The following is a 21,204-nucleotide window of genomic DNA, read 5'->3' as shown; positions in this document are numbered from 1 at the left end:
CCCCGCTGCCGGCGACCTCCGCACCCGCGGCCGCTGGCGGGAGAAAGAGAAGAGGGGCGGGGGCCGGCTGGTCCCATTTGCTGCGGCGCCTACAGGCAGGGAAGAGGAAGATATGTGACCGTAAAGCTTCGTTTATGCAACGTCGCCCTTACTGCGCCTTCGCACCCCTGTTTACCAGGGTCGCGTTCCACACCCATCTCCTCCCACGTACGAAAGGTCCATCTCCCCGTAGACAATCACATCTCCCAAATGCCCACTTCTTCCAACCCCCTCCCCACTTCCACTTCCTTTCTTTATCGCCTACCTCCAAAGACTCCACTGGACGTCGCACGCCCTCGCATCGGCCTTCTCCCCGGCTCCCTCCTCCCTCGGGTCCCCGCCGGCCCTTTCGGGCCCTAAGGCCTGCCGCGGTCTCCTCGAGGTGCGGCCTTCCGGGAGGAACTTCACCCACCACAGCCCGCCACCCGCACGCCGCTCCCGCAGTCCCTCCGCCTTGCCCAAGCCTTCACGCCAGCTAAGAAGCCCTCGCCCACGAAGCTTTCTTTACCCGCCAGCTCCAGGATGTGTCGCGCTCCCCGCGGACATGGCGACCGGCTCCACTCAACCACCCGCCAACTACCCCGCTGCCACCTCCCCGTCACTTCCGCCCCAACTCCCTGACGCACAGCCTCTTCCGGTCGTGAGTCCGCGCGGTTCGGGCAAGAACGTCGATTCCGATTGGACACTCGGAAATTTAAGGATGATTTATAAGGCCCGGTAGGGCGAAACTTCCGGTTTGCGCCTTTCCCTTAAGGAAAATGGCCGCTTTGTCTAATTTAAAAGTGGACTCGGGAGCAAGAAGAATTCATCTTTGTTGTGGGCAAGCTGGAAGACTAGAAGACAATGCGCACGATTCAAGGAATAAACGGACTTTTCCCCAAATTCATGTTCATGAATATGGAGCCCCAGCCTTGGCTGGGGTGAAAGTCTTCCTGCTGTTTTTGCATACCTCATCGTTGAACTACCTATTTAGGAAAGGGACATGTTTCATTGTAATGGTCAATGGAAGAATCTAGTTTTGCTGAGTATGGTGGCATAGGTCTGTAATCCCAGCACTTGGGAGGCTGAGGCAGGAGGATCGCCCTGAAATCAAGGCCAGCCAGGCTACACAGCGAATTCATGGCCAGTCTGAACTACATAGCAAGACTCGGTCTCCAAAAACAAAAACAAACAAACAAAAACTGGCTTTGTTTTTTCCACTTATATGGGCCTAGCAGGAGATACACTTACTGTATATAAATATGAATAAGATGCAGGCCCTACTTTTCTGTGGCCTCTCATTATAGCACACGGCCAAATACATAGGTGTATGATAACCAAAAATCAAAAGCTGGGTGCGGTGGCTCATGCCTGCAATCCCAGCACTCGGGAAGCTAAAGCAGGAGGATTGCTGTGAATTTGAGACCAGCCTGGGCTACATAGTGAGTTCCAGGTCAGAGTCAACTACACAGTGAGACCCTGTCCAAAAAAAAAAAACAAAAAAACAAAAGTTTCGTCAAGACCAAAAGAACTTGGAGAAACGCAGGAGTAAGGTGAAATAACAAAAGTTTATTGCTAATTAGCAAGGCCAGCTACAAGGAAACAAGTCCTCTCTGGTCTGACCCCGAGCTGTGGTTTTTTCTGAGGTTATGTGCCTTATAACAGGGTGGGTTATGAGCTCAAAGAACATCAGCACAGCGGGGCTATCTGTATCTCTATAGGTGGCAGGGGAGACTGGGCATGTTAGCATGGGAACAGGCAGATTACATTTGAATTGAATGCTGGAGTGGGAAAAGGTTTGTGGTTTAGAAAGCACCAAAGAGTACATCCTGTAAAAATAGCTCCAGTAACAACACATTCAGGAGGTTTCAAAAGAACGACTAGTTTTCACAGAACATTAAGAGTACTGAGCAGGTGACTGGAATTCAGGCTCTGAGTGCCTCCCAAATCCCTCTAGGCCTCACAGCGTGGAGAAATGACCACTCAGAAAGAGGTCAAGGCTGGGTCAGAGATTTAGGTCAGTGGTGCCACCGCTTGCCTCACAAGCACAAGGACCGGAGTTTGAGCCCAGTTATCAAAAAAAAAAAAAAAAAAAGGCCAAGGCTTTAAAACCATGGCATTGGAATCACCATTTGGCAACAATTATAAGTAATTGATTTTGACAAGACTCATCAGTTGGGCATTGTGGCACAGGTCTACAATCTCAACACGCTGGAAGGCTGAGGCAGGAAGATTTCAAGATCAAGCCCAATTTGGATAACTTAGTGACTTTGTGAGACCCTGCCCCCCCAAAAAAAGTGCTGGCAATGTAGATCAGTGCAAAGGCCCTGGGCTCAACCTCCAGCACCTCCCCACCAAATCAGCTAAAAGGTATGGTCAAAGTTAGAGGAGTAACAGGGCATCTATATAGTCTCAAAGTATTTCCTCCAAGTCTCAGAGATACTTATTAATTACAAATGGATAATACTCCCTCTGCATCTGTGAATCCACACGGATGTGGCTTTAACTGTATGACTGAAGTTAGCACCAGCAGTGGCCCCTTTGCGAGGCCCTTAAACCGGATGTGCTGAAATGGACACGCTCCTGTGGTACCCTGCCGCATCCACACAGCCAGAGCTCAAGCAGTGAGGGAGTGTGGGACAAGCCCAGCCAGAGGACGCTCTGCACAATCGCTGGGCTGTGCTGCTGACACATACATGACATTGCTGGCTGTGGTGTCCGCGTCTACCCCAGCGTTTGGGAGGCCGAGGCAGGGCATCACATTGGAGCCCAACCTAGGTAATTTAGCAACTTAATGAAGACCTGTCTTAAAATAAATATAAAAAGAGCTGGGGACATAGCTCAATGCAGAGGGCCTGAGTTCAACTTCCAGTACTGAAAATATATATGACATTAAAATATGACATAAAGGGCCGGAGATTTAGCTTAGTGGCTTGGCTGCCTGCCTTGAAAGCACAAGAACCCGAGTTCAATTCCTGGTACCAATAAATAAATAAATAAATAAATAAAGTATGGCATTAAAAAAGCCCAAAGAATCATTCTAGATTAAAGAAGACTAAAGAAACTTGACAATTCAATATGATGCATGAACCAGGATTTCTTTTCTATAAAATGTATTAGAGGGCAACTGGAAATAAGGTTTCCATAGATAATAGTATTCTAGTGCCGGATGTGATGGTGCATGTCTGTAATCCCAGCACTCAGGAGGCTGAGGCAGGAAGATCGCCCAGAGTTTGAGGGCAGCCTGGGTTACACAGTGAGTTCAGGGCTAGCCTGAACTACAAAGGGTGACCCCGCCTCTAAAAAAAAAAATAGATAAATGGAATTACGTCAGACTAAAAGGCTTCTTCAGAGCAAAGAAAACAATTAACAGTATGATGAGACAACCCACAGACTGGGAGAGAATGTTTGCATGCCATGCATTTGGTAAGGAGTGAGTATCCAAAACATATAAGGAACTCAACAGCAAGGAAATAACCTGATTTGAGAAGCAGGAAAGGACCTATTTAGACTTTTCTGAGAAGATATACAAGCTAAGCATATGTCTATAATCCCAGTACTCTGGGAGTCAGAGGCAGGAGAATTGCAGGTTCAAGCCAAGCCTGGGCAGAAGGTGACTTAGCAAGACCCCGTCTCTCAAAATGAAAAATAGGGCCAGGAATGTAATTCCATACAAAGACCCTGGATGCAATCTCCAGTAAAATAAATGAGTAACTTTTTAAGAATCAAAAAAACTACAGGGATACATTAAAAGACAACCTTTTGGAGTTTTTCAAAAGAAAAAAAAACATGAACATGAATAACAAAAGAAATTATTGAAGGCCACGTCTTCAAAGGTCTGCACTGAAAGCACCACTCATGGTAGCGAACTGCGCTGCTAACTCGAAGAAACTACTGAAGGGCTGATCCTGCCTGCTGCCGGGGGACCTGCCGTGAACTTTCAGGGAAGGCGGCCCATGTTCCTCTTTCAGCTGGCACCAGAACTAGGGCAGCTGGTGACACTGCCCAGGTTGGCAAGTCTGGCGATGCTGCAACAATGCAACAATGCTGGCTTCTGGGTGAAGATACCCTTTCCAGGAGGACAGGCACGTGGGAGTGTGACGTGGTCTTCCGGGGGCCGCCAGCTGCGCCACGGCTGCAACTCTGTTGGCATCTTTGAAAGATCACCCATCAGGAAAACTGACGGTGTGAGCGCAGCGAGTGTTTGCCATGACTGGACAGCTTTCTGGTTGTTGTGGTCGTTGTTTTGTACCAGGAATCAAACTCAGGACCTCACGCTTGCCAGGCAGGCACGGTGCCACTGAGCTACATTCTGGCCCTGCACAGCTTTCTGATTTTGCTACTCAGATCAAAGAGGCTGCTTCTGAATATCAGTCTGCACTGCGTCACCCAGAGGGAAACACCGGCTAGCCAGAAAATGTCATCGGAGCTTAACACGCAGCGGACGTGATTAGAACTACCAACCACGTCGAAGTGCCTGCCTTCAGCTCTCGTCTGTGTGTGCAGCTCTGAGAGAAGGTGGATGAAGATCACACACATCATTTCTTACACACAGAAGTGAGATGGCTTTATGGAAGGTTGTGCCCTCATCATTTTTTAGTTCTTCGAGCTGCTCCAGAAATTTCTTTTGAGAAAATACTCGCCACTGGCAGCATATTTCAGGGACACAGAACGGTTGCAAAACTTGCTTATTCATGGGCCATATTAAAGCAGCTCTATAATCTCTTCAGGGGAGTGTGAGAACTGTGCCAGAATTGGCAGACACAGTGGCCGCATTCAAAGCCAAACTGGAACCATGAGGGTAACGAGTGAACAATGGGATTTTTTCTTTTTCTTTTTTTCTTTTTTCTTTTTTTGGTACCTGGAACTGAACTTGGATCCTTGCATTTGCGAGGCAGGCGACGGCAGCACTGAGCTAAATCCCTGGCCCATGTTTTGTTTTGTTTTGTTTGGTACTGGGGATCAAACTCAGGACCTTGTGCTTGTGAGGCAGTGCCAGAACCCCTGAGCTAAATTCCCAGCCCAACAGTGGGATTTTTGATGTTTCAAACATTACCAGACATTTTGAAAGACACTGAGCCGGGGCCTTCTTCCCCAGCTAGCACACGATTCCAGCTTTCAAGAGTTTCAGCAGTATTTCCCAGCCACAACTGGGAAGGGATGGATCCATACCCCTGTGTGAATTAGTCGGGTGGATTACCTGTGTGCTACAAGAGGATTTACTGCTTGAGATCACAAATGATGGCGGCCTTAAAGTATATTTGAAACAACTCCAAATCCCCATAAATTCTGGATTAAAGTTAAGGTGAACTATCCCAAGATTGCACAAAAGCACTGAAAATCCTGCTTCCATTCCTAACCTCCTGTCTTTGTGAGGGCAGGGATTTCCCTCAATGACAGCAACCAAAAGGAAACTACAGAGTAGGCAGGACGTGAGCCTTGCTTTACTGCACTTGGGTGCCGCTCTATTCCGTCATCCGCACGTGGGACCATCTAGTTACAAGGAAACAAGCTCAGGTTCCCACTGATTCTGATTTATTTCACTATATGCAATGATAGTAGAAATAAAGTCCATAATAAAGGTAGTGCGCTTGAAGCACCGTGAAACCAGTCCCTGGTGCCAAAGAGGCTGGGACCACTGCTTCTATGCCTTCTTCTAGCCCGTGCTCTGGGCGCTGTTCCCCCACTCTGCTTCACAGAACCCACAAACCCAACAGCTCTCCTCCGCTGCACCCTTCACCCTGACGTTCTTGCCTTGGAGCCAGATGACCGTGGACTGAACTCCCTGAAACTGTGAGCCAAACTCCATCTTTCCCCCTTCAAGCTGTGGGTGTTGGGTATTGCGTCTCAGTGACAGGCGAGGCGGCTGACAGACCTGGCTGGGCTAGGATTGAAATGATACTTTCCCCAAGGATTTCCAGAACCAAAGAGTGGGTGTAATCACCAGTGCTAAGGTGTCAGAAGTAGCACAACTCTCCCAACTGTGCTCAGGAGGAGCAGGCAGAGGATCTGGTCTGTGTGGACACACAGGAGGGTGCAGCACCAGCTTCTCTGTCAGGGAAAGCAGCAGAAACAGACATAAGGAGCCCGTAAAAGGATAGAACTTGCTTCCTACTCCTTTGTCGTCTCATTACCTCATCCGGATCCACTCGGGTCTACTGAAATGCACCAGTCGGGGTCCAGACCCTTCAGGCCAACATCCCCATCTACTGCACGGATGTTGGGAGAGAAGGTGGAGACGGGCAAACGCAGGGTAAAGGGTTTTCAGTGACTCACATAACCGATGCCTTCCTGTCCTTGGACAGCCATCTGTGTCATCACGGTTATTTCTGTGCATTGCCAGGCACTCAGGAGGCTGAGGCAGGAGGATCACTGTGAGTTCAGCGCCAGTCTAGGCCTGGGCTACACAGCAAGACCCTGTCTCAAAACAAGAAAAAAGAAAAAAAAAAAAAAAAAAAAGAGCCACCACAGAAAGCCCTAAGGAAAGTGAGTAGGTAATGGATCACAATCCAGGAAGAAAAGAATTTAAGAACACATAAGAAGGGACTGGCCTTGGCCAGGAGAACATTTACTTCTTTCTAAGAATCCAAAAAGTTCCCATAGTGGGGAGGGAGGAGAGGGAAGGGGTGACAAATAGAATTACAATGTGTTATGTACACATACCAACTCCTCGGGAGAAACGGAATCATTGTGTACTGTGCACATACTAATAAAAATTAAAATTAAAAAAAGAGACTGGTAAAAACGTTCCCGTAAATCTATAAAAAGACTGACTTGATTATCGGTAGCCATGGTAAGAAGTAGCTACCAGAATTGTTTTATAGTTGCTGAGTCCATTAGCAGCTTCCTGAAGTGTACGCCCTCCTGGCAGTGTGGTCTGATCTCTAGTCAGCCAGCCGCGGAGTCCCGGCCCATCCACAGCCTCTCCAGGGCGGCTGGATGCCACAGTCAGTCTCCCTTTGTACATCGCTGAAAATTCACCCCTGCACGCCATCTCCCCAGAGTCACACGAGGAGAACCTCTGCGGTCTGCTCCTCTCAGAGCCATGGATCTGCCAGCCTCTCTCTCCTACCACAGCAAACAGCGCACGTAGTAAACATGACCAGGGTGTGTGTCGTTACAGAAACTGGAGCCCCAGCTCAAATGGCCTGCACAGCAGCAAGTGCATCCTCTCTCCTAACTGGAAGCTCAGACAGCGCAGGCTCAGGTTCTTCTGCCTTCTGTCTGACTTGGCCAGCGTGTGGACTGGCAGCAGTCACCTGCCAGGTATCACCTATCAATTAGCTTCGGCCTCGGCTCCTGGACCAATTGCAGTCAGCAGAGGTCATGAACTATACCTAAACCTACATGTTGCTGTGCTGCCTCAAAAACATAATCTTCCTGCCTCAGCCTCCTGAGTCGCTGGGGTTATAGGTGTGCACCACCACACCTAGCATAAAATGGTGACATCATTATTGGATCGAACTAATCAGAATCCATCTGCCCCTGGAACTGGGGATAGAATTAGCTTCTTCCAAGCCATCTGGACTCAGAGGAAAAGTGGATACTGGGACAAAATTAAGTTTTCTGGAAAAGAGGAAGGGGAAATGGATGCTGGGAAGGCAACGAGCCACACTGACGGAGCTACTGGACCTTCTCCTTGCACGCCCGCCTGTCGCTATCTTCTGTGTCAGACACCTCATCCCGGTCTCCAGGAAGCCAAGTCTCTGTCCAGCTGCATGCGGGGTCTGCTACACCCAGAAGATTCACAGACGTTTCAACCTGCTTCCTCTCCTATGTATCCTCCTCCTCTTCCTTTCCCCCTTTTTTTCCCACTGCTAGGGATTGAATCTAGGGTCTCTGTACTGAACTGCATCCCCAGCCCTTTTCATTACTGAAGTTCTGAGACAGAGTCTGGCCAAGTCACTAAGCTGCCCAGGCTGGGCTCCATTTACAGCCCTCTGCTTCCGCCTCCTAGAGTGCTGGGATTTCCTTTCTCTCTTTCTGTCCTGAGGATCAAATCCAAGGCTTTTTGCATGCTAGGTGATTGCTTCACCACCAAGCTACCTCCCCAGCCCCTCCCTGTGTTTTCTAATCTTGAAAGTGATACATTTAACTCATCCATTCTTTCCCACAACCTCCGTGCACTTCTTTTCTTTTCTTGTTGGTGCTGGAGATCAGACCTAGGGCCTTGCATATGTTGAGCAAGCTTGCTAGCGCCAAGCTACACCCTCAACTTTCCTTCCTCTTTTTTATTTTTTATTTTTTAGATTTTTAGTACCAGGGATCAAACTCGGGACCTTGCGCCTGTGAGGCAGGTGGCTGCACCACTGAGCTACATCCCCAGCCCCTCCTTCCTTCTCTTAATGTCTCTTGATTCTCCCTCCTGAATACAATTCGCGTTCCTTTCCTTCTCAACTTTCTACCTCAGCCTGTCTATAAAACCTCCTAACTGATTTTCTTCCTGCCATGCTCAGCCCTCTGGAATTGTGCTTTATATTTTCAACAGGTAGAGACTTCTAAAAAATTAATCTAATTCTGTCACTGCTTATAATATGCGGGTGGCATCTGGCCCACGGGATAAAACCCAAGTTCATCTGCCTGGCTGAGACCCTTACAACCTCCTGCTTGCCTCCTCCTTCCATCCTCCCTGCCCTTGTCCCGAGTGTGCGTGGCATTGTGCTCACTGTGCCACCTCACTTGAATTTTCCCAGCTCTTCATACCGGTCATCATCCAATCCCCCAACCTAGCCCCGGGGATTGAACCCACGGCCTTTGCACCAAGCTACATCCCAGCCCTTTTTCAGTTTTTGTTTTTTGGGGGGTTTTTTGGGGGGAGGGGTTGAGACAAGGTCTCACTGTATAGTTGAGACTGACCTGGAACTCACTGTGTAGCCCAGGCTGGTCTCGAATTCACAGAAATTCTCCTGCCTCAGCCTCCCGAGGGCTGGGATTACAGGCCTGTGCCACCATGCCTGCTTCCCTTTTTCAGTTTTTATTTTGAGATAAAGTCTTGCTAAGTCACTAAGTTGCCCAGGCTGGGCTCTAAATTGTGATCCTCCTGCGTCAGCCTCCCAGGGTGCTGCGATTACAGGTATGTACCTTCCCCTTCGCTTGCCCTGAGTCTGTAATGGAATTGTTCACCCGAAACGCCATTTCCCTGGCAAACGTCTACTGGTTTTTCAAGATTGACTCCAACAGTCATCTCTGTGACTATCCCAAGTAAAAGCAAGTACCTCATCCTGCAAGCACCTTCTGAACTGTAAAATCTTTAACATATCAAGTTTCTATTCCTTTTACGAAAAGCATTTTTGCTTTCGTTTGCCCCTTCAATGGGTGAGCCCCCTGAGGGAATCCTCTTCATGTGTCCCACGCCTGTGTGGTGCGTCCTGTACCAGTGCCTGGTAAGTGACAGGGCTGATGGGAGATCTTTGTGGCGCAGCACAGCCTGTGCTAGGCGCCAAGGGCAACAGGGTCCCGCTGCGGACTTAGCTAGAGCTGTCTGTCACCTATGGAAGACTTGTTTCCATTGGTTTTAGAGGAGCAGCTCTCAGCTCCAACTCTGAATCTCCCCGAAACTCACCCTGAAGCTTACAGGTGGAACCTCAAGGGGTGAGCGTGATTGTTTCCGGTGTAAAATTGCTGTGAATATATTTGTGTGCAGATCTCATGTGAACATCTATTACTTTCATTTCTCTTGAGTAAATGCCCAGGAGTAGAATGGATGGAACATACAGTAAGTATGTTTAACATTCAAGAAAGTGCAAAATTGTTTTACAAAGTGATTGCATAATTTTATGTTCCCACTGGTGGTTTTGCTCTTTTAAAAAGTCAGTTTGCTGCCACCTGTCTCAAAAGTGCAAAGACTCAAGTTCAATCCCTGGTACCAAAAAAAAAAAAAAAAAATTAAGTATAACTTACCACAGTAATTTTGCACAGGGGATGTAGCTCAGTGGTTCTGCCACCCGCCTCGCAAGCACAAGGACTCAGTTCGATCCCTGGTACCAAAAAAAAAAGTCAGTTTGGCCAGGCATGTAGCTCAGTGGCAACTTGCCTGCCTCACAAGTTCAAGGCCCTGAGTTTGATCCCCAGTACCAAAAAAAAGTAAGTTTGTTGGGCTTGGGATGGTGGTGCACACACCTGTAATCCCAGCATTTTGGGGGCTGAGGCAGAAGGATTAAAAGTTGGAGCCCAGCCTGGGAAATTTAGCCAGACCTTTTTTTGTGTGTTTTTTGTTTGTTTTTTGAGACAGGGTCTCACTATGTAGTTAAAACTGACCTGGAACTCACTATGTAGCCCAGGCTGGTCTCAAACTCACAGAGATCCTCCTGCCTCAGCCTCCCCAGTGCTGGGATTACAGGCATGTGCCACCACACCCAGCATAGACCTTGTTTTAAAATAAAAAGTAACAAAGGCCTGGAGATGTAGCTCAGTGTGAAGGCCCTGAGTTTAATTCCCAGCACTGAAAAAAGAAAAGTTTTTCTCCTCACTATTGAATGTTAAGGGTTCTTGAGGTATTCTAGCTATAAGTCCTTTATCATGTCTATAATTTGCAAATATTTTCTCTCAGTCTGTGCTTCTTTTCATTCTTCTAAAGTATTTTCAACAAGAACTTCATAATTGCAGTGAACTCTGTTTTTTTTTTTTTTTTTTTTTTGTTCTGGGGATAGAACTCAGAACCTTGTGCTTGTGAGGCAGGCGGTGGAACCACTCAGCTAAATCCCCAGCCCAGTTTTTCAATTTTGGGGGTGTTATGAGGTTCAAACCAAGGAGCCATCTAACACGGCACTACACCCTAGCCTCCCTCTTTGTGTACTGAAAATTAAACCCAGGGCCTGCATGTTGAGCTACATCTCAAGCCCTTTTTCATTTTTTTATTTTGAGACAGGGTCTTTCTAAGTTGCTCAGGCTGACTTTGAACTCACGATCCTTCCATCTTGGCCTCCTGAGTAGCTGAGATTACAGTCATGTACTCTGCACTCAGCCAGCTTTTACATTTTGCAGGTGGCACTGAAGGTCAAACCCAGGGCTTTCACACTGAGCTACCTCCAAATCCCCTTTTTATTTTTATTTATTTACGTGTTTATTTTTTGGTACTGGGGATCAATCTCAGGACCTTGCACTTGTGAGGCAGGTGGAGGAACCACCGAGCTAAATCCCTGGACCCCCTTTTATTTTATTTTATTTGTTTTTATTTTTTACTTGCTTTATTTTACTTTTTAATTTTGTATTAGTCTGCAGGACGTGACGGTTACATTCATCATGGGAAGCTGGACGTGTGCATACACAACGCATCTTAATTCTTCTGACCCTTTCCATTCCTCTTCTTTGCGCTTTCCCCCTTCTCTTCCAAGTCCTTTTTAGACTTTTTAAAAAAACTCTGAGACAAGGTCTCACTAAGCCATCCAGGCTGGTCTTGAACTTGTGATTCTCCTGCCTCATCCTCCCAAAGATCCAGGATCACAGGCATATGCCATTGTGCTCAGCTAATTTTTACTGTTACGGATTATACTTTTTTCTTTTTATTTAGGTACCAGGGATCGAACTCAGGTCCTTGCACTTGCAAGGCAGGTGGCAGAACCACTGAGCTAAATCCCCAGACCTCTTTTTTCTTTTTTAAAAGTCAGTTTGCTGCACTTGCAGTCAGTTTGTGCTTGTGAGGCAGGAGTGGCACTATGAAGCTAAATCCCCAGCCCCACATTATACTTTTGATGCTGTATCTACGAAATCTTTGCCTAACTCAAGGCCATAAAAATTATATATACTTGCATATACGAAATATTATATATAATATTTTATATATTATATATATAATCTCTGGACAAGCTGTCAGTGTCTGTCTACACATTGGTATGATTTCCCTCTACAGCCACAGAGCTCCCAGGGGCTGGAGCTCCTGACACTCAAGAAGGGCAAGGGGCTGGACGTGGTGGCCCACACCTGTAATCCCAGGACTCGGGAGGCTGAGGCAGGAGGATCGCTGTGAGTTCAAGACCAGCCTGGGCTACATAGTGAGTTCCAGGGCAGTCTCGACTACATAGTGAGACCCCGTCTCAAAAAACCAAAACCAAAACAAAAACAAAAAAAAAACAACAAGAAGGGCAAGGGATGAAAGGTGGAAGACGAACAAGAGTCACATTCCAGGTATGGAGACCTTTACTGCAGTCCCTTCCGCGCCACCCTTCCCCAGTGGCCTCCAAAGGTCATCGTCACTCTGCATCACAAGAAGTCCAGCCAGCTGCCCTCACACGTGCCTCCCATCTCTTTATTTCCTCTGAGGAGGGTGAGCGTATTTTATTTCTCTCCCCAGCACCCAGCACAGTGCCTGGCCCATAGTAAGCATCAGAGAAAGAACACTGTGGTTAGCGAATGGACAAATGAAATACTAGAAAAGGAGGTTCCGGACATGGCCAGTTGGTGGCATCACCTCTATAAATGACCACAAGGGGCTGCTGATGGCCTCAGACCAAGGGAGAAGCTTTAGGGCAGAAATTCATAAAGGTTGGGGGAGGAAAAGAAAAGGATTGGCGGACCGGATATTTTAGAGACAGCAGAACCTGGAATTCTGGCCCAGCTTCTTTTCCTGAACCCAAGGGAAGACCCGGCAAACGCATGGAAACTGTCTTAACTGCTAGACTGGCAGCTGATTCTGGGCAAGAGGCAGATGGCCTAGCAGAAAGCCACGCGGGAGCAGTCTGTGCGCTGGGTGCGGCCTGTGGTCTGATAGGGCCTGGGTGGGTGCTCCCTGTGCCAGCCCTTTCTCACCTCTCCCTGGCTCAGACAGCTGACGACCTCTGTCCTGTGGGTTTCGTAAGCCCAGCGCTGATGTCCGGAACATCAGATACCAAGCTGCTCAGCCGCAGAGGCCAGGTGCTGACTGCAGTGCTGGGGTCCCTGAGAAAGCCTTGCTCTTCTGTGCACCCTCTTTCCCTCCCGTGAGCGTGAGAGGACAGCTAGTGAGGCACTTGTCACATCCTGGGGAGAAAGGGTGCGGCTCGCAGGCCAGAGCTCTAAACCCAGGCTCACGCAGAGCGGGGCCACTACTGAGCCCAGCTCCTCCGACCAGGGTGGGAAAGATGAGGCGGGGTGGGCGGTGAGCAGCACAGTGGCTTCCCAAGCCAGAGCAGGCGGGAATGGAGGCCAGCCAGGGACCTGCACCAGCCCAGGCCGGAGTCCCCAGTGGGGAGGCAACAGGAAGCGGAGACTTCCTCTCCTCCTCCCCTCCCTCCCTGTTCTTAGCTCCAAGGTCACTTGCTGCCGAGATGAATTCCAACCTGTGTTTTAGTTGGCACAGCTCCCTGGGCATGACGGCAATGGCTGCTCAGTGTCTTGCTTCCTTCCACCATAAACACCCCAGAGTTCTTTGAAATAAGTCACTGCAAAGACATAGCGCTGTCTCGATGCGTTATGCACAGGTACCAACTCCCCACGATGAATGCAATCATTATGTACCGCATATGTGCACTGAGAAAAGTTTACTAGAAAGTGCTGTCTCGCGTGTAATATTTCATCACAGCAACCCCATGAAACAGACTTTTATCAGAATTTCTCACAGTTTAGTTTTGTTTCGGTGCGGGGGATCAAAGCCCAGGACCTGGCACACCTCTCTGTACTGCTGAGTTACACCCCCAGGCCCTGACAAAAACATTTGAGACTGGGTCTTGCTGTGCTGCCCAGGCTGTCCTTGAACTCCCAGACTCAAGGGACACCACTGCCCAGTCCTGGAGCAGCTGGAACTGTGGCTGGCGCCACCATAGCCCTAACTCCTGAAGCTGTGGGCCAAGAAATGGGTGCAGGAGAACTGAGACTCACCCGAGGCCCTCAGTCAGGAGCTACAGGGTAGGACTCTGAGCCTGTCAGGACCTCTCAGACCCTGGCCCTGCCCTGGGCCCAAGGGAGCACATTGGGCTCCCTGCTGAGTAGGGCGCTCTGGTGGGGCTGCAGTCGTCCTGGGTCAGGCAGCCCCAGGCTCTGGTCCTGGGTTGTAGGCTTAGGGCTGCCCTGCACAGTGGAATGATTAACTCCCCAACTTCCTTTCTCTGCACAGAGCCCTTCTTAAACACAGGCCCACACACACGCTCCTGTGCACCGCCTCAGCCCCTGCTCTCTGGGCCCTGCCCCACCCCCCCAGCTGATCTCGCCCAGTGGGAAGGGACAGGCGGGTCCCTCGTCCACACCCCTCCCTCCAGGTGTGGGCATGAGCCTGGGCTTTGCAGCCAGAGGCCCCAGCAAAGCACACAAAACACTCTGGCCCAGAGCCTCCTGCGGAGAGCCGGAGGTGGAACCTGCCCGTCTGGCAGGCACCTGCTGGCCGCTCCACCTGGAACCAACCTCTGCTGCCTGCGATGCCCACACCCAACATCTCGGTCCCGCTGCCCACGTTCTTTTGGGTCAACGCCTCTGGAGGAGGGGTGCTGGGTGCAGACGATGCCACACTGCCGGTCGAGTTCTTCGCCCTGAGGGTCATGGTGGCCCTGGCCTATGGGCTGGTGGGGGCCATCGGCTTACTGGGGAACTTGGCTGTGCTGTGGGTGCTGGGTAACTGCGGTGCCCGCCGATCCCCTGGCCCGCCTTCCGACACGTTTGTCTTCAGCCTGGCTCTGGCAGACCTGGGGCTGGCGCTCACCCTGCCCTTCTGGGCAGCCGAGTCGGCGCTGGACTTCCACTGGCCTTTCGGAAGCGCCCTCTGCAAGGCAGTCCTGACGGCCACCGTCCTCAACGTCTACGCCAGCATCTTCCTCATCACAGCGCTGAGCGTCGCCCGGTACTGGCTGGTGGCTGTGGCTGCAGGGCCTCGCACCCACGTCTCACTCTTCTGGGCCCGCGTGGCCACCTTGGCGGTGTGGGTGGCAGCGGCCCTGGTGACGGTGCCCACGGCCATCTTTGGGGCCGAGGCTGAGGTGTGGGGCGTGCGTCTCTGCCTGCTGCGGTTCCCCAGCAGGTACTGGCAGGGGGCCTACCAGCTGCAGAGGGTGGTCTTGTCCTTCGTGCTGCCCTTGGGCATAATCACCACCAGCTACTTGCTGCTAGTGACTTTCCTGCGGAGGCGGCAGCGCCGGCGGCGGGACAGCAGAGTGGTGGCCCGCTCGGTCCGTATCCTGGTGGCCTCCTTCTTCCTTTGCTGGTTCCCCAACCACGTGGTCACTCTCTGGGGTGTCCTGGTGAAGTTTGACCTGGTGCCCTGGAACAGAACCTTCTACACTGTTCACACCTACGTCTTCCCGGTCACCACCTGCCTGGCACACAGCAACAGCTGCCTCAACCCCGTGCTGTACTGTCTGCTGCGGCAGGAGCCCCGGCAGGCCCTGGTGGACACCTTCAGGGATCTGCGGTCCAGACTGTGGCCCCAGGGCCCGGGCTGGCTGCAGCAGGTGGCCCTAAAGGAGGTAGGCGGCCCGTGGACAGCGAGCATCCCCCGGGACAGTGGCGGTGCCAACATGCTTGCAGAAGTGCACAGGGGGGCACCCGGCTGAAGGGCGAGGCCCCACTCTCTCCTCTCTCCAGGACCTGCGCGACACAGGAGCCACACATCCTAGGGACAGCTGCCCTCCCGGCCAGGCCCTGGAGTCCCAAGGCAATTCTGGTCTCTGATCACCAACCCTGGGCGCAGGGGAATCAGGAGGGCGGGGCCCAGGTCGGGGCTGGGTGTGACAAAGCTTGTCTCTAGTTGGAGGTGGAAAAGAAGAGGAACCGAGAATAAACTTCTGGATTACCCACAAATTGTCTTGATTTTTTAATTGTTTTATTTATTTTTAAATTTTTGAGAGAGGATCTCACGAGGTTGTCCAGGCTGAGCTGGAACTTTCAACCCTCCTGCCTCAGCCTCCCTGGGATTACAGGTGTGTGCCACCATAGCCAGCTCATTTTCTTGACCTTTTATCCCAGTTCCAACTCCAGTTTAGCGTGGGACATTTTTTACCCTGTTTTTGCCTTCTGCAAGAATTTCCAAGCTATTTCCCTTACTGGGTCTCGGCTAACAGACCCGGGGTCCATGCCCATTTCTCCGTGTGCCTCCCACCCTGACTTCATGGCAGGTGCCCTTTCTCCTCTTCTAGTACCAAGACCCAAACTGCCCTCTCCCCTGGCCAGGTGCCTGATGCCAGCAGAGGGCTGTCTCAAAGGCTGTACCTGCCCTTTGGAAAGGTGCCCGGTGCGGTCTTGCCGGAACCCCTGACACCTGCCAGACCCTGGATATCACGCCTGGTGCTGATTAGAAGTACCCCCGTTTCCCTCGGGGAATTAATACGAGGAATTAAAAGGAGCCAATGACAAGATAATGCCGTCGAAGAGGTGGTGAGGTGAACAGAGGAGACAGGCAGGAAGGGTTTGGGAGGAGGCTGAAGTCGGGCCACTGGTGTGGGGGCCGATCCTCCGCCCTACTGGCCCCTGCGCCCGCGCCTGGACCTTGGGCAGATCCCGTACTTCTCCGTGTAGCAGTGTCTATTCTGTAAAATGGGCTGTCTGGCAGTCACAGTAAAATGGAGCAGGACGTAAGGGGGCAGCTGGCGAACCAGGGAAGTGGAGGAGCTGGGAAGTCCCCCTTTGGAAGGATTCCGCTCCCTCTGGAATAATGGAAGTCTTACAGAGTGAACTGCGGGGGTGTCCCTCCCTGCAGCACCTCCGGAAGGTGTATCAGCAGGGCAGAAGGCTGCCCTTTGATTCCCACAATCATCATAACCCATCCATGATGTCATTAGAAGGCACTTTCAGCCTGGCATGGTGGTGTACACCTGTAATTCCAGCAGTCTGGGAGGCTGAAGCATAATTACTCGTTTGAGCCACGCCTGGGCAATTTAGTGACATCGGTCTTAAAATAATTAAATGGGGGCATATAACTCGGTGTGGAGGTTCTGGGTTTAATCAGGGCAGGCCTAGTAGGGGGGTGGGGGAGAGGAGAGGGAGGGAAATGGGCGGAGCTCCCCCCCAGCTCTGGCCATCTCCTGACCCAGGATGACACTGCTCCCCCAAGGTCCCAGAGCTGCAGCGCCCCCTGTGGAAAGGAGGTCACAGTGCTCAGGCGCCCCTGCCGGTTCATCGGATTGCCAAGACGTTCTGAAGAGCCACCCAATTCACAACGCATTAGGCAATAGGAAAGAGAGTTAATTAGCTTCTTGGTGTTTAATTTCCTCCCTTTGATAATGTTTACACTGGTTCTAAAACTCCTGGTCTGTTCCCAGCCTATTCAGGAAGGCAGAAAGTCCTCCCCACCCCAGCAGCTCCTGGCAGGCCTGGTGGGGCTCCGGATATTGGCTCCTCTGGGGGCATCTCTGCTTTATAGGACCCGGAGGTAAATATTGACAAAAAGTACACAGGTCCAAGTTGAAGATGCGTGAGTGGCGTGGACCTGCCTCCAGAGGGGGAGGGAGCGAGGAAGCAAGGGCGCAGGGCCGGGAACGCAGGCCAGACCCCGGGAGCCTGGACCCTAGGAGCAGAAAGAGGTTCTGGTGGGAGGCTGGGCCCTAGCTCCCTTGGGCACAAAGCCATGGAGCGTCGAGCCTGCAGCAGCAAGGACAGAGGTTGACCGAGTTCTCGAAAGCAGGATTAGGGCGGGAACAGGGACAGAGCAGCCAAAGATGGAAGGGGGACCTGGCTGTCGGGGGCGGCAGACAGGAGGGGCTCCGAGGAAGGGGCGAGGGAGTGTTGCTCCCCATCATCATCCCGGACCTGCAAGGGGCTGAGGGGGAACCCACACTCCCATCTCCTGGTGGCCTTTGGGGTGAGCATCCCCCCATTCCTACCAGTCCTCCACCTTACAGGTGTGGTTATCAGCTGGCCAACGTGGAGGGCAGCCGCTGAGCCCTGTGCGGCATTTGAAATGAGCAGCAGCTCTGGAGCTTTCCGGCAGAGTACAATAGGGCCCAATGGAGGCCCGGCCCCCCCACCTTGCCTACCCTAGCCCGGCACGCGGGATTCCCACGAAGGCTGAGAAAACACCTTGTAAGGGCTGTGTGCCCAGGCCTGGAAGGGTGCTGGCTGCTGACTGTGCAAGTTCAGTTCCTCTTTTTAGCTGGGGTCCTGAGTCCACTTCCTTCTCACTGTACCCTAGAGGGCTCCAGCAGGCGCACAGCTGGAGCCGCTCCCCACCTCCGTCCTCACAAGACCGCGTACAGGGGGTATCAAGCATGAGAAGCGAAAGAACCCAAAACAAGAACTGCCATCAGCTCTTTCTTGCAGAGGCAAAGAGCAAAGGGGTCAGCCCAGGGCTCTGCCGCTTGGAGACTCCAGGCCAGGTGGGGGCTGGCTCTGAAAAGTGACCCCAGGGAGATGGTAATGGTGCACCGCAGGGGCCACCAGGCCAATGAGACTTCTGAGCAGTGTACAAACAGGATGAAAAGTTTTCTGGACCGGAGTTCCAACAGCCACTGGAGCCGAGGGCTGCTTCGTTTTGTGCCTGTATTTGTGAATTTGCAATAAAAGATTCGCAGCGGTTTCCTTTCCTCTTGTCCACTCTCTCCACTGAGGAAGACAGGGCTACGGGTGAGGAACTCAGCTCACTGCCCGCTCTCTCACTATGGCCCGGGGGAACTGCAGACATTACGAGACAGTACCTCATAGGGTTTCAGGTCTTTAATGTTCCCTGCTCAGTGGTGTTCTTTTTGTTTTGTTTTTTTTAGAACAGTCAAATTGGCAGAAAAATTGGCTGGAGCTGGTGGGTGCTGCCCATTGAAAAATCCCCCAAATTCATGATGAGGTTTCAAGTCACGGCCGCTGAGGTGGGCGGTGAGGCCAGGGTTTGTGGAGATTTCCCAACCCACCCTAGAACTTTCTCCAAATGGCTAACAAAGAGGTCGGAATAGGAGCCCTGTGACCGCAGACGGTGGGAGAAGTGTCCCCCACCTCTGACGTTGAGAGATGTGGAGATAGAAGGGTGTGATCTCTAATTGCCTATGTCGTCTCTTAAAAATATAAAACACGTGCAGTTGGCTTTGGTACAAAAAAAGAAAACAACAAAACATTCTGGTCCCTGTGGGTTTTTTCCCTCAACCTCAATAAACCATTACGGCTGCCCTGATCACCACACCATCCAGGGGGCACCCCAGGGGGCAAGTCATCTCCCTGGGCTTCCTGGAGGATGCAGAGGGGGACAGCAGGAAGAGGGGAAGGCGTGGGAGAGGGACATGGCTGCTCATAGCCCTCCTCACAGGGCCAGGAGTTCCTGTGGTGCAGCCTTCTGTCAGAGGTGGGCCCTGCTGGGGACGGTCAGGACGGGCCCAGCGGCTGCCGCGGAAGCCTGAATGGACCGCAGTAGTGTAAAAGGACAAGGGCCCCGATCCCTATGGCTTGGTTCCCATGTCCCTGGTCCTTTAAATCTCCCCTCTCCCACTAGAACTAACAAACAATAAATAAATAAATTTTCCTAAAGTAGAGGGAAGAAGGCGTGACAAACTGGCATCTGTGGTGTAGGTTTTGGATGCCACCAGGGGGACTGTGACCTAAATCCCCCCGTTTCCTAAATGGCCCCCGGTGTCCAAGGATCCCAAGAGCTAGCAAGGACAGTCAGCAGTTCTTTCAAATGCTCCCGCGTCACTGGCAGGCTGCAGTCCCCGACACCGGCCCCAGCAGTGACGATCTTCATGGGGCGCAGCAGGGGCGAGGGCCCCCTTAGCTCTCAGAAGCCAGCAGCTCCCCATCACGGCTCTCTGTCTCCTCGGGGATGTCCTGCATTCGGGTGAAGTCTGAGGGGCACAGGGGAAGCCAGCTCATTAGCCTCTCCCTTGGGCACCTGCACCCTACACTGACACCCTACGCCTGCCAGCCTGTAGGCTGGGGACCGTGGGGCTGAAGGGATCCTTGGGAGGCAGGAGACCTGGGTCTACAGAGTCGGCAGTGCCCCCAGAGAGTCCGTGGTACACTCCGGAACTATACAGAGACACACGTGGCTCAAACAAATACCAAACAGTTTAAGACGCTAACATGGAATCACTGTAGCTTTTTGGTTATTTAGCTTTTTCCAAACCAAAGGTCTTACTTTTTTTTTTTATAATTTATTTCAGCTGGAAAAGTTTAGGGGCTGGGGGCCTAGCTCTGTGGTACAGCACTTGCTTACAATAAATGAGGCCCTGGGTTTGATCCCCAGCACTGCAGATTAAAAAAAAAAAAAAAATGGCAGGGGCCACAGCCTCAGCACTTGCTTACAATAAATGAGGCCCTGGGTTTGATCCCCAGCACTGCAGATTAAAAAAAAAAAAAAAATGGCATGGTGGCCACAGGCCTATAATTCCTGCACAAGGGAGGCTGAGGCAGGAGAACAGCCATGAGGTCAAGACCATCCTGAACTACACAGTGAAACCATGTCTCAAAAACAAAAACCATGGCTGGATATCACCAGCTACTTGGAGAAGGAGAAGCCCCTATAACACGACTTCCTAGAGTTCCAGTGTGCACTCAGCCTCAGAGAACAGGGAGTCACTTCTGTCTCTCCCAAGAGGCCCCTGTGGCAGCTCCCACCCAGGCTGCTGCCCACCACTGTCCCGTGCTCAGCACCGCCAGGGCCTCACCTCGTGGACTGTGGGGTGGAGACAGGCGGCTGCTCCCCTCCTCCTCACTGCCCGTGTCAGGGTCACTGCTGTCCTGCAGCCGCTCCTCGGGGCTGCCCAGCTCCTGCCGCTCCCGGTCCTCACAGGGTCGGTGTGCAGAGCGAGTGGTCACGGGCAGATCCAGACGGTCATGGCCTCGGCTGGGCTGCACAGGGCATTAAAGCAGCGGCCAGACTGAGCAGCATGCGGACTGCAGCTTCTGCTCAGTTGGGCCCCGTGCCCTCTGCTGTGCTCCCGGGGTGGCTCCACTGCCCGGATCTGTTTCCGCATGACTCCCAGTGACTTCCTGCCAGCGCTCAGTCCCACGCTCGTGTAAGCTTTGCTTGAGTGCCTGTGTGTGCAGTGCAAGGACGGAACCCAGGGCCTTTGCACTGAGCTGCCCACCAGCCCTTATCTTTCACTGTGAGACAAGGTCTGCTACGTCACACAGCCTGGCCTTAAACTTGATTCTCACAGAGTGCCGAGGCCACAGGAGCGAGCCAGCTTGCACCTGGCTGCCAAGTCTGCTCTGGACTGACTTGGGCCTCTACTCCACCCGCTCAAAGTCCTTCAGGTCCTTGGGTCATGCCTGCCTCAGGCCCTTTACCTGTGGGGGCGTGAAGCTCAAGTACAGGGCGTCTCCCGCTGGGAGGCTGCGGCGCCGTGGGTCCAGAGGCCTGCGTGCCCAGGG

At 51.9% G+C, this 21,204-nt stretch overlaps 3 protein-coding genes across 9 annotated transcripts in view; 1 reads left to right on the top strand and 2 right to left on the bottom strand.

Moving 5' to 3' along the window:
- Positions 1 to 641, bottom strand: part of Khdc4 (KH domain containing 4, pre-mRNA splicing factor) — a 19,129-nt gene extending 18,488 nt beyond the window's left edge. The window contains exons 1-2 of the mRNA XM_033758231.1: positions 548 to 641; positions 3 to 89 (exon numbers count right to left, since the gene is read on the bottom strand). Of these exons, the coding sequence (XP_033614122.1) occupies positions 3 to 89; positions 548 to 585 (125 nt within the window). The 5' untranslated portion in view covers positions 586 to 641. The remainder of the gene's footprint in view (positions 1 to 2; positions 90 to 547) is intronic.
- Positions 642 to 13,863: 13,222 nt separating this feature from the next.
- Positions 13,864 to 15,708, top strand: Rxfp4 (relaxin family peptide/INSL5 receptor 4). Its single transcript, XM_010643828.2, has 2 exons — positions 13,864 to 15,383; positions 15,502 to 15,708. The coding sequence occupies exons 1-2, from the start codon at positions 14,343 to 14,345 to the stop codon at positions 15,586 to 15,588; spliced, it is 1,128 nt and encodes a 375-aa protein (XP_010642130.1). The 5' UTR covers positions 13,864 to 14,342; the 3' UTR covers positions 15,589 to 15,708.
- Positions 15,709 to 16,821: 1,113 nt separating this feature from the next.
- The window catches only part of Arhgef2 (Rho/Rac guanine nucleotide exchange factor 2), a 32,691-nt gene continuing 28,308 nt past the window's right edge, over positions 16,822 to 21,204 (bottom strand). For all 7 annotated transcript variants that reach the window (XM_033758405.1, XM_033758407.1, XM_033758408.1 and 4 more), the window contains 3 exons: positions 21,121 to 21,204; positions 20,496 to 20,679; positions 16,822 to 19,673 (listed from right to left, as the gene is read on the bottom strand). The exon at positions 21,121 to 21,204 is cut by the window's right edge and continues 369 nt beyond it. In XM_033758405.1, coding sequence (XP_033614296.1) covers positions 19,600 to 19,673; positions 20,496 to 20,679; positions 21,121 to 21,204 — 342 coding nt within the window. In that variant the 3' untranslated portion in view covers positions 16,822 to 19,599. The remainder of the gene's footprint in view (positions 19,674 to 20,495; positions 20,680 to 21,120) is intronic.

This window comes from Fukomys damarensis, unplaced genomic scaffold (assembly GCF_012274545.1).
Source record: "Fukomys damarensis isolate Sample0158 unplaced genomic scaffold, DMR_v1.0_HiC HiC_scaffold_33, whole genome shotgun sequence".
Lineage (NCBI taxonomy): Eukaryota > Metazoa > Chordata > Mammalia > Rodentia > Bathyergidae > Fukomys > Fukomys damarensis.
Note: the sequence above shows the minus strand (reverse complement) of the source record. Positions and strands in the feature narration are given on the sequence as shown.

Excerpts from the sequence above, each read along its gene's own strand:
- Rxfp4 (XM_010643828.2), top strand. The coding sequence starts at position 14,343 with ATGCCCACACCCAACATCTCGGTCCCGCTGCCCACGTTCTTTTGGGTC. Across the intron at positions 15,384-15,501 it reads AGCAGGTGGCCCTAAAGGAG|GACCTGCGCGACACAGGAGC; the intron begins GTAGGCGGCCCG and ends TCCTCTCTCCAG.